Here is a 12,811-nt window from a genome sequence, read left to right on the forward strand (position 1 = left end):
GCCATAAGACTTAGTTAACAATGCAATGTTATAGCTTAGTTAACAGTAAAAATGGTCTGTGTAAACTCTAAAGCAGACATACATCAGACACACTATCAAACTCACTGTCCATATATGATGCACATCTGTCTTAAATTTTACACGGATCATTTTTCTGTAGACTTATGGCTGTGCTACACCATTTTATATGGATCAGTTTATTGTTGACAAAGCCTTATGATTTCATTCCTGTTTTCACACATTATGTGACAAGTTTTATTACCTCATCTGAGGAAGACAGGTCTATATCTGTTGAAATGTAGGTAAAGATTTGAATAAACTTTTGATGTACAATTGGATGCCAGTTTGATTCCTATTTTATCCATAATTCTGCTGTTGCTGGCTGCTGTCATCTTCAAGATTTTAAAATCACGAACATGGTTCTAAAATAACAGTGATTGTGTGGGGAGACAATAATAAATGGAAATGAAAGGAATGTGCAGTTAACAATAAATTATATATTTATAGATACAAAGATGATGTGACTTACCAAACGAAAGCGCTGGCAGGTTGATAGATACACAAACATACACACAAAATTCAAGCTTTCGCAACCAACGGTTGCTTCATCAGGAAAGAGGGAAGGAGAGGGAAAGACGAAAGGATGTGGGTTTTAAGGGAGAGGGTAAGGAGTCATTCCAATCCCGGGAGTGGAAAGACTTACCTTAGGGGGAAAAAAGGACAGGTATACGCTCGCTCGCTCGCGCTCGCACACACACACATCCGCACATACACAGTCACAAGCAGATATAGATACAATTCAAACATATGTGGCAAGTCTTTAAGGATTCCTAATCCTTGATCTAGCTGATGACAAAAGAACAGGTTTATATGTTTCCTCCAGGAGAATAGGTTTTATTTTAGTTTTAACACTTTGATTATAATGGACTGGGTATGTGACGGCTGTGAATTATCCTTCCACATTGTGGCAATGGTTTATCTTCCACTCATGTTTTACAGCTTTGTCTCATGCTGTTCATTTGAGTAGTTTATTTCAGACATGTTTTAAAAGAGGGATGATAAGGATTGGAGCTGCTGGAGGATTGGAGGTCACGTCACTGGGCTGTGGACCGTATTAAGTGGACACAAAAGAACGTGCTGAGGCGACTATGATGATGAAAGCTTTACCCACAAGTAAACAGAATTTTACAGTGGTAACACAACTCAACTGGTTACAGTGGAACACATGAAATACATGGCGTTCAAGATTTGTCAACTTTGGTATAGACTGCAGCAATGAACTGTCACATATACAGTGACTGTCAAAGGTGAAGTTTGCCATTGGGTTATCTATGCACAGTCTAGTATGACTGTGAGCAGATGACTTGCAAATACAGATTCTCTGTGATTTGGAGTTAACATCACTCTTTGGTTGTGCTAGACACAGTGCTTAAAGTTGTTAAAAGTTTAATGCCAAGTTCAGGGCAGTACCTGTCCGCAGCCTACAGCAATCGAGTCAAATTACAAGTGCTTCAACATTGGCAACTGCTACAGCTTCTGATTTAGGCTGGTCTTTAGTCACTATGCTGAAGATATTTCTATATATCCCCCTCTTCAAGATTGCCTTTTAAATCCATTTTTAACTTTCCCCAACATAAAACTCTCTCCTCTGTGCTGAAGGAATTTATTTATTTATTTTTAAAGCTAGGCAAAGTGACCCTCTTGCTTCTATAACTGTCAAATGGCAATTTTGTAAATGCCTCTGTGGCAATGCCTCTTCATAGCTTTATAGAGGCTATTGGTTTTTGACTAAAAGCCATTTTCATTTCACAGCTGATAGCTCTTAAAAGTACTGCCAGGTTTCATGGATCAAGTTGACTCAACTGTGGGAGTGTCCTAGGACGACAGAATGAATCTATTAAAATTTCACGCATGATGCAGCATTTTTTCATACACTCAGTGTTTGTCGAGTCTCTTGAACTGTGTGTTGTACAATGATATATTTGTGTAGTTATTTCAGCAGGATATGTGGATACTATATATGAAATATGTCACCAATAGAGTTAGTAGCAAAGAAGTAATAAATTTAAGTCACACAAGATGCAACAGTTTTTCATGCACTCAGTGTTTGTGACATGGTATATCCCGATTTGTGTGTTATATAATGATGTAATTTTGTAAGTACATTTGGTGGCGTAAGTGGATACTGTCTGCAAACTGTGTTGCAAATAGAGTTAGTAACAAAGAAGTAATACCTTCGTTAGTGCATTTAGTGACATGTGGATACTGCCCATGAAATTTACTATGAATAGTTAATTTTAATTAGTGCGCCCCCCCCCCCCCTCTCTCTCTCTCTCTCTCTCTCTCTCTCTCTCTCTCTCTCTCTCTCTCTCTCTCTCTCTCTCTCTCCCCCCCCCCCCCCTTCCCCTTCTTATTATAAAAATTGTACGGGTGCGTGTGCATGTCAGTCCTCCTAAACCACTGGACAGATTTCAACCCAACTTCAAACTTCTTACTTGTATTCCTTACTGTGGGGTCAAGAACAACGTACCTGTCGTATTTCAGGAGAGAGGATGTCATAAACAATGAGATGCTTGAAAAACTGCTGCATCATACATGATGTTTAACTTCATTACTTCTGTACTACTAACTATATACAGTAAATTTCACAGGCAGTATCCACATATGCTACTAAATGCACCGATGAAAGTATTACTACTTTGTTACTAACTCTATTTGCAACACAGTTTGCAGACAGTATCCACTTATGCCACCAAATTTACTTACAAAATTATATCATTATATTATACATAAATCGGAAGATGTGATGTCACAAACACTGAGTGCATGAAAAACTGTTGCTTCTTGTGTGACTTTTAAATTTATTACTTCTTTGCTACTAACTCTATTGGTGACATATTTCATATGTAGTATCCACATATCCTGCTGAAATAACTACACGAATACATCATTGTATGACACACAGTTCAAGAGAGACGACATAAACATTGAGCACATGAAAAAATGCTGCATCATGCGTGAATTTTAATAGATTTGTTCTCTCAGCCTAGGACACTCCCACAATTGAGTTAACTTAAGAAAATCCATGAAACCTGGCAGTACTTTTAACAGCTTTCAGCTGCAAAATTAAAAGGGCTGTTAGTTGAAAAGCAATAGCCATCTATAGAGCTGTGAAGAGAAATTGCCACAGATGCGTTTACTGAAGTGCGTTGTAGGCATGGGAAGCAGCTGCACTTATACATTTGTACATTGTGTGTGTTACTTTGTATGACTTTTCCATAATTTCAGAGACATTTTCACAAATATATAAAAATGATTTTTGCTATCATACTACTAACAGCAAACTTCGAGTATCAGTGCTGTGGGGTTTATAATCTCCTGGCTCCCAAAGGAGTGGAGCTTTGGGCAAAAAGCTTTTCCAGCCCCTAGTGTTTAGGCTTCCCTGCACAACAGGCATTTAAGTTGAAGTATTATTGGAGTGCCTCATCGACGTGCTTTTCAGGTCGGCCTATATTACACACACACACACACACACACACAAATTTTTTCAAGCCATCGATGTGTAGGCTGCCCTGCTCAACAGGCGTGTTGTGGGTGTAGTATCAGCCTCCTTTATCAGTCCGTTCTGCAGGGCGGAGGTTGAGACGGACAGAGAGAGGATGAGGTGGAAATGGCCAGAGAGAGGAAGAGGAGGAGAAATTCAGGAGCCAGGGGGAAGTTTTAAAGAAGTAGTGAGCAGGTGGAAATCGAAAAGGAGAAATGAAGTGTGGACAGAGGGAAGGGAGGAGGATATGGTCGGAGAGAGGGCTAGGAGGAGATGGTTGGAGAGAGGGGTAGGAGGAGATGGACAGAGAGGAGGAGGAGGAGGAGGAGGAGAAACAGAGAATGGTGAGGAGGATGAGATAGAGAGACAGGAGGAGGACACAGAAGGCACAGGAGGGGGTAGACAGAAAGCCATGAATAGAGAGATGGGGGTGGAGGAGATTCACTCGCTCTCCCTCTCCCCCCTACCCATTTCCTCCTCTCCTATCTCTGTCCTCCTTCTCCTCACCCCTCTTCCTTTTCCAGCTGCCCACTACACCATTGCACCTCCCACCTGTCTCCTGCACATTCACTCCTCCCTTTCTCTGTCCATCTCTTCCTCCTTTTCCTCTCTCTGTCCAGCTCCTCCATCACACCTCTCTTTCCACCTCCACATTCTCTCTGTCTCTCCCGTCTTTGCCTCCCTCTCGTGCTCCCTCACTCCCTGTCCATCCTCTTGTGCTCCCTCCCTCTGTACATCTCATACTTCCCCCCCCCCCCCCCCCAGCCATGTCCGTTCACATGTATATCCCCCGGGAAGAAGGTCGATGAAGCAGATCGCTACTACTCCCACAAAAAGCCTGCCACACACAGCAGTCTTCACACCAGAGGCTTGAAAACAGTTTTTTGCCCCTGACATACAGGCTGCCATGCAAAGCAACTTGATACTGCAACAGTAAGCCTGTCATGCAGGCAGCCTACAAATCTGAGGCTGGAAACCATTTCTTACGCCCACTGTGTAGTGTACCCAGCAAATCAGATTGCTAAGGCAGTCCGATACTATTCCCAAACAACACTTTTGCCAAGCAGGGCAGTTTGTATGGTAGGGGCTGGGAAAAAACAAAACAAAACAAATTTTTTTTTAATAAACCACACATTTTGGCTCTGCCCCCTCTTAAAGAAGCTAAGTGATTATAAAATCAACAGTGCTGATACTAGTGAAGTTTGCTGTTTGTGCATGAAATTTTGTTGAAATCGATCCAGGAGTTTGGGATGAGATCCTGGACATACATATATAAATACAGTGTTATTAATATATATTAAACTTATGGACTTGATAGTGTGATTAAGTTACTGTCTTTACAAAAGTAGAAACCCAAATTTCAGTCTCTCAAAGTTTCTGTAAATCAGGCCAGACAAGTGCCAGGATAGTTGCTGTAATGAGGCTGCGATTGATTTGTCTTCTCACCCTTGCCCACAAGGGCTTTTGTTTCCCTCTAATGATGTCAACTTCATTGTGATATTAAACAATGGGAAGTTCAGGATGGAATAACAACAGTATGAAAAGGATAGGTTGATACTCACCATTTGGAAGAGCCATTGAGTTGCAGACAGGCATAATGATAAAGACTGCTGAACATTTAAGCTTTCAGCCAAACAAATCTGTATTCCAAAATAGAGAGAATATGAGAGAGAGCGCATGCGCACGCGCCACACACACACACACACACACACACACACACACACACACACACACACACACTCTCTCTCTCTCTCTCTCTCTCTCTCTCTCTCTCTCTCTCTCTATCTCTCTTTCTATCCTGCAACACACCTGCTATTCTTTTCCTCTTCTGTACTTCTCTCCCTTTCACTGTTCCCACCCACACCATCACCCCATGCACAGTTTCCAGACTCTGCAGCTAGCAACCCATCCTGTCCTCAACATGCTCCTGCACATTCCTATAAGTAGCATAGCGTCCTCCCCCCACACCTACCCTGCTACCCCCCCCCCCCCAAATCCCATGCCTGTTCCTTATACCCACCACCCACACCAACAGATTGCTGCTCATGTCAGACGCGGTCAGGTCGCAGTGCCCCTGTGTGTGTGTGTGTGTGTGTGTGTGTGTGTGTGTGTGTGTGTACCCACACCAACAGATTGCTGCTCATGTCAGACGCGGTCAGGTCGCAGTGCCCCTGTGTGTGTGTGTGTGTGTGTGTGTGTGTGTGTGTGTGTGTGTGTGTGTTGGGAGAAGGACTTACTTGTTTAAATGTTTAGTTGTCTTTTTCATTACATTTGTCTGCAGCTCATCTGTGGTGAGTAGCAACATATTCTTTTCATATTATTGACATTGTTGTATTAAATTTTGTTCTTTCTCCCTGATGTTATTGTTACTGTGAAAGTGTAGAATAGACCAAAGGATTAAGATTATTTTGCATGAGAAAAATGCACTTATGCTGCAGACATTGTTCATGAGTAAGGGTTGCTCCCCTTACACACTCCTATCACTCCATGTGTGGTTCATTGAACTTGAGACAGCCAACTCACTTGGTCATGATCAAGTTTCTGTGGTTAGTTTTAAAACAAAAGTTTTCATAGATTTTATTACTTCTGTTTGACAAAACAGACAAATGCACTGGGCATTGAACGAAAGTCAATTCATGCATAATATAATACCTGTACTGCTGCTGCAGAACGGACCACTAGATGTCAAACATTGTAATTATATCCATCTGTATGATGTCATTACATTAAAGTGCAATGAAACAGGATTTGCTGTGTGTAAAACAAAGTGCTATGCTCAGAGTAAAATACAGTTTTGTATTTTCTATCTTTGCCGCAGACCAACTGTGAGGGTTATTATTATGATAAAGCCTATTGCAGTTAAATTGTTTATGTGGCTAATCTGGTTTTGATTAAAGTCACCTATTAAGGTCTAGCCATAGATTGTTGTTTGAGTGCAGTTGAAATAAACCTTTAGTGTAAAATATTGCTTATTCAGTAAGCAAATGTAAATTAATTGTTTGAAATTCATCTTATGCTGCATGTGTGTATGAATGTATTTTTATTCAACAGGTGGATGTCCTTGAATACATTCATGAAAAATCTTATATCCATGGGGATATCAAGGGTAGTAATATACTGTTAAGTCTGAAGAAAGGCTTCGAAGACCAAGTTTACCTTGTGGATTTTGGTTTAGCAACACGATATTCATGTACAGAATACAAGTTTGATCCCAAGAGAGCTCACAATGGAACCATTGAGTATGAGAGCAGAGATGCCCATGTGGGAGGTATGAAGAAATTCCAAAATATATGTTACTAGCTTTATGTTAAATTGTGACAAACTTCTTTTTTAAAATGTATGTGTTTAGTGTGGTTATTATATAGTTTGCGTATTGTATTACGTCACTATATTAATCCTCATATTATAGTACGCTCTTAATTCCAACTGTTCTTCCAGTGATCACAGCATTCTTTGAAGACTTGTTTGAATGGCTTTTAGCTTTCAAGTGCTTTGCTTAGTCTTTCTTTATTGCTTGATAGTGTGTGTGTGTGTGTGTGTGTGTGTGTGTGTGTGTGTGTGTGTGTGTGTGTGTGTGTGTTTCAGGAATACGCCTATTAGCTGTCAAAATCATGAGAAATTGCTATGTTTAGTACAGCTACAAAAGTAGAGTATGTGTGGGCTCACAGACAAGCTACTGTTATAAAAATAGTGGCGGTGCAGGTCTCCCACATCGTTCCCCTACGCTCCATCACGGAGTGTGGCAAAATAGTGGCGGTGCAGGTCTCCCGCATCGTTCCCCTACGCTCCATCACGGAGTGTGGGACATCATCATCATCACCACCACCCACAACTGCAGGTCAGGGCAGACTTACTGTACGGGTTGAGAAGGAAAGACTGATTGTTGGGGACTGCATCGGACGACATTTGAAAACCTGAGAGCTTAAAGGTGGAAGACAGGATAAATATGCAAGACAGAGATTACTACTAAAACATTGTGCACGAGTTGTGAGGTAAGGCGCAATCAATCATATAACAACTTGTGAATTGCATGATGTTGATGGTAACAGGTGTGCAGACTCATGTCACAAAGTTTGAGCTGTGCATTGAAAGAGTGGCTCATGACTCGAGGAAGAATGCAGTTTACATCACAGACAAGCTGCACTGTGTTGTCACTTTTTATTCCTGGCTTATGCAGGTGCACTGGAACTTTTTAGAAGTTTATTTCACACTTCTCGATTTCATGAAATTAATTTGCTTTGCCATTTATTGGCATGCAGGAAACAAGAGAATTACAGTTTCATGTTTGTACCTGAATGTTTGAGAAGGGTGATTGACAGAATGGTTAGGGATTAGGAGATTGACAGAGATAGGCAGAATGAAGAGACTGGCAGAGAGCGGGAGAGGAAGAGATTGGCTGAAGGAGAGGAGGAGGAGGAGGACAGAGAGAGGGACTTCAGAGGATATGGACAGAGAGGGGGACCAAGAGCTGGCTGAAACCTGCAGTAGAAAGCTCTTGAGATATTTAGTGAGTCATGGAATGTATATCGGAAAGACAGATTAGGTGCCATAGGAGGGGGAGTGTTCATTGCAGATGCCAAAAATATTGTCTCTATTGAGGTTGAAATTGTTTGTGACAGTGAAGTTATCTGGTTATGTAACAGGTGTAGGTGAAACCAAGTTAAATGTTGGGTGTTTTTACAGGTCACTCAGTTCTACTGTGACAGTTTTGGAGTCATTAAAGAAAGTCTACAGTCCGTAGTGCATAAATACTCAGTTCATGCAATACTACTTGGAGGAAACTTTTACCTGGAGTATAGATTGGGACATCTAAGGATTCACTGCAGGGAGTACAGTCAGTCAGTCTTGAAAAGTGCTTTTGGAAACAGTTTTCCAAAAACTATCTAAAGAAACTAGTTTGGTAGCCCACACACACACTTAAAATATCTTTCACTTTGGAGCTACAAACAGGCCAGACCTCATCGACAGCAGAGTGCGGAGACAGGGATTAGTGATCGTGATATCATAGTGGCTATGATTATGAAAATTAATCAGTCAGTCTAGAAAGCTAGGAGAGTGTTTCTGCTAGAATGAGCAGATACACAGTTGTTGGCATCTCACTAAGGTAATGAATCTGTTTTCAATTTGGCACTGAAATGAATACTGATGCAGAGTGAGTGATCCTATCTGCTAAGATATAGTTGACATCAAAAGCAGAGTATCACTTATGTTATCTTTTCCTATTGCCTAGTCGTACACTGCGAGCATCGATTATCTTTAGTCTACGCCTGTTTTCCTGCTTCTTATTGCCTGTTACTGCTTTTTTAATTAACCTAAAGTTAACATGTTAGATGCACGAGCCCATTGAAGATGAAAATATCACTCAGTTAATTAGACTGAAGAATGGAAATGAAAGTGGCTTCAGTGAAGAACATGCATTAATGTTTGTCCAGGTAGCTTTGGAAAGCACTGGAATCTTAATTCACATCAAAAACAGCAGCTCATAAGCTAACAGATCTATTATCAGAAAGCATAATGGAGTCCAGCAGCATATAAGTCCGATTCTCACATTCATTTTTAATAGTCATGTACAATTTAGTGTCAGTAATACATTTCTGTGCTGCAAAATCTCAAAGTAATAGTACATTGATAGATATCATATTTGTGAAAAACCACATGTCTATCCTGTTGTGGTAAATGGAATTCTGGGTCATGATGCACAGTCAGTCACATTAGATAACTTAGCTACGTGTGTAGACAGTAGCATACCAAATACTTTTCTAATGTGGGAGGGAGACAAGCAAACTAATTCACCTACTGTGAATGAAACATTCATCTTATAGCAAAACCATTAAGCACATGTGTCAATACATAGTGTGAAGAGCTGTGTTATGCAGTCAGTGCTGTTTTGTTCTGGAAAGAGAAACGGTTCATCAGTATTGAAAGTCACCAATATGGGCCTTGTTTACTAGATTCTTGAAAAAATATTTGTTCTTTCAATTTTGAAAAAGACTTAGAGCTGCAAAGGAATGATTATTATTAATAATAATAATATTTATTATTATTACAACAGAAAATCAGCAGAAGCTTATTTTTTATCATTAGTCTGAAACTTTCCTTGTGTATTGGACTGCATGATTTATCAAAGATAACTCTGCAGAGCCCAGAGAAGTTGGCAGGTGGAAGTGTTATCAGTGCCAGTGGTTGTCAAATACCCACCAGGATCTTGTGGACCAGCAGAGAAGTAGTTATTTAATATGTCTTATTTTACTCATCTCAGTTAGACGGGTATTTGGATTCTGTGGACTTGGTCCACGATAAAGATGCCAAACACAATTATGTTTTATTCACTTCAAAATTTTGTTACGTCTTGAGGGGGGGGGGGGGGGGGCAAAAATAAGAAGAATATTTGCACTAATACTGAAACAAAATCAAACGACTGAAGACACACTGGGCCATGTGGTCACAGTTGTGATCACGTTTGTAATCTTTCATCTGTTAATACATTTCTTATTTTGTTGGAAGTGTAATTACAATTACTTTTATCATAATCAAACAGTTTTATAACGGACACCTTTTGACAATTTAATATTTTTGCCTGACATTTATATTTTCATATTCCTTTAAAACTTTGACCTCAAGCAATGTTCCACTTACCTACTGTTTTGTTTGCACTCAGTTGTGAAGAATATTGAAGTTTAATATCTTATTGAACTGGAATGGTATACTGAGAACATAGTGGCAGGTAGGAGAGATTCACATTATGTAAACTGGACACTAAATGAGTTTTAAAGGTGCTTAATCTCAATATATTTGCACTGTATCATAGTTGGTGGCCAGTTTCACAATTCTCAGTACATACAGGTAAATGGAAGTGCATCCCCTCCCTTGTAATTCCATAAGGGAGGAGAATAACCTGACTACTAAGCAACATTTCGTTAACAGTATAAGGAAAAGATACATTACTACTCACAATAAAGGTGCCACATTGAGTTACAGAGGGCACAACGAAAATGTACGTAACATTAACTACTTCTGACCAAAGCCATTGCCAGAAAAAAAGAGAGAGAGAACACACACACACACACACACACACACACACACACACACACACACACACACCCCTACCTTCATTCACATAAGTTAGTACACCTTACACAAACATGACTGCAATCTCCAGCCACTTGGACTGAAGTGCTGCCGGCGATTGCAGTTGGATGTGTGAATTGTGCTTGCTTGTGTCAATGAATGTGTGCGTGTTTCTTTACCTGGTGAAGGCTTTGCCAAAAGCTAATACGTAAGTGTCTTTTTGTTGTGCCTGCTGCAACTCAAGTTGCCACCTTTACCATGAGTAGCACTCTTATCTTTTTTTATATTGTTGATATTCCAAGCTGGAGTTAACATTTACTGTGGCAGAATAAATGGTGACAGAATTACTATTGTATTAGTGCACATACAATGATTTACAGCATTGTACCAGACTGTGTGTCACTGTCCAATAAACATAGTTAGCTGATCATTAGACCTTTTAAGGTAAATATTTACTAATTCGCCATAGGTTTCAAGAAACAAAGATATTATACAGATTCATATTCTTTATGGGCACTCTTGTTCCATGTAGTGTATTAAGATGCAGAATTTCACCTTAACCAGCACAGAAATTCAAGCATTAAACTAGCAATATTCAGATGTTAATGCGAACTAATGCATAGATATTATTCATATACCACTCTAAAGTGATCAGAGGCAGAGATGTTAGTGGTATACTGCTTGGATGCGGACCATTAAGTGATTTGACAAATAATTGTTATCTGTATTGGGAACATTCGTATTCAAACTATCATGATGGTGATACGCAGATGCTTGCAAGTTACCAACTGCGGATGTTGGGTAGGGGTGGCTATATAAGGACAGGCAGAAGAAAATAGTGTGAATTCTGAAAGTGAATAATGCTTCGAAATTCTGTTAGGTTAGATACTGCTATTTGTGATGGTTTATAAAATTTGTTTCCGGTTAGCAGTTCACAAAAATACATAGTATATTGTTATTACACAGTGTCTGAAATACCCAGTTTTTGAGTATGTCATCCATCTTGAAAGAAATACTTTATAACAATAAATTATTCAAAATCTTAATTACAGACAGAATTAAGTAATGGCAGATACTGTCTGATTTAGAAAAAATACACTAACAAAATTATGTTGTCAGACTTCACATTCTTGCAGTTATTAAAACATTTGAAATTTGGAGGGTCTGACATTTTGATGTCACTTACTTCATAAGTTAACTACTTTTAGCTAATTGCAAATATGTTATTGGAAAGTCAAGAGTGTCTGCATTTGAATGATTGACAACAATATTCCTCTGCTGCTATTACCTTCCCTGTTATAAGATGTTGCTGTAACTTTAATTATCTTTACTGTTTAATTACCAACACTTTCAGCAAAACTGATTGTGTTGTTGTAATCAGGAACATAATTATAAATGACTTAGATATAAGATTGCATGAGATTTTGCATAAACACCAATTTTGTAGATTCATGTACATATGTATGTGGTGTTGAATGTGCATCTGTGTTAAGGTAGATCGTAAAATTTTGTACTTATCTAGAGCAGGAGCACCCAAACTTTTCCTCTGATGGGACCATTTTTTAGAATCCTTGTACTTTGTTGGAACATCTTGGTTATTTTGAAGGTTACATGAAATTTTTAAAACATGAGTAAAACCTGTCTTATTTAGTTATTACTCCAATCATTACCAATAACACAGAAATCATAATAAAACTGTTAAAAAATAATTAATATTGTCAAAATGTTGAAAAAAGTCATGTTATTAATAGTTTTTCGCAGAACTCACTTCCCAGAGAACACAGTTTGGAAGACTCTGACCTAGAGATTCATTGCCTTGACATCAGCTCTCCATGCTACTCTATCCTGTGAAGGTTTTTTCATTTCCCAGTACCTACTGCAACCTACATCCTTCTGAACCTGCTTAGTGTATTCATCTCTTGGTCTCCCTCTACGATTTTTACCCTCCACGTTGCCCTTCAATACTAAATTGACGATCCCTTGATGCCTCAGGACATGTCCTACCAACCGATCCTTTCTTCTAGTCAAGTTGCGCCACAAACTTCTCATCTCCCCCAATTCTATTCAACACCACCTCATTAGTTATGTGATCTACCCATCTAATCTTCAGCATTCTTCTGTAGCACCACATTTCAAAAGCTTCTATTCTGTTCTTGTCCAAACTATTTATCGTCCATGTTTCACTCCCATACATGGCTA

General features: G+C 39.4%; 1 protein-coding gene across 1 annotated transcript in view; it reads left to right on the forward strand.

The window, feature by feature from the left end:
- The window catches only part of LOC126352566 (serine/threonine-protein kinase VRK1), a 223,389-nt gene that overhangs the window by 136,795 nt on the left and 73,783 nt on the right, over window positions 1-12,811 (forward strand). Inside the window, exon 6 of the mRNA XM_050002697.1 lies at window positions 6,596-6,812. Within this exon, the coding sequence (XP_049858654.1) occupies window positions 6,596-6,812 (217 nt within the window). The remainder of the gene's footprint in view (window positions 1-6,595; window positions 6,813-12,811) is intronic.

This window comes from Schistocerca gregaria, chromosome 1, assembly GCF_023897955.1.
Source record: "Schistocerca gregaria isolate iqSchGreg1 chromosome 1, iqSchGreg1.2, whole genome shotgun sequence".
NCBI lineage: Eukaryota > Metazoa > Arthropoda > Insecta > Orthoptera > Acrididae > Schistocerca > Schistocerca gregaria.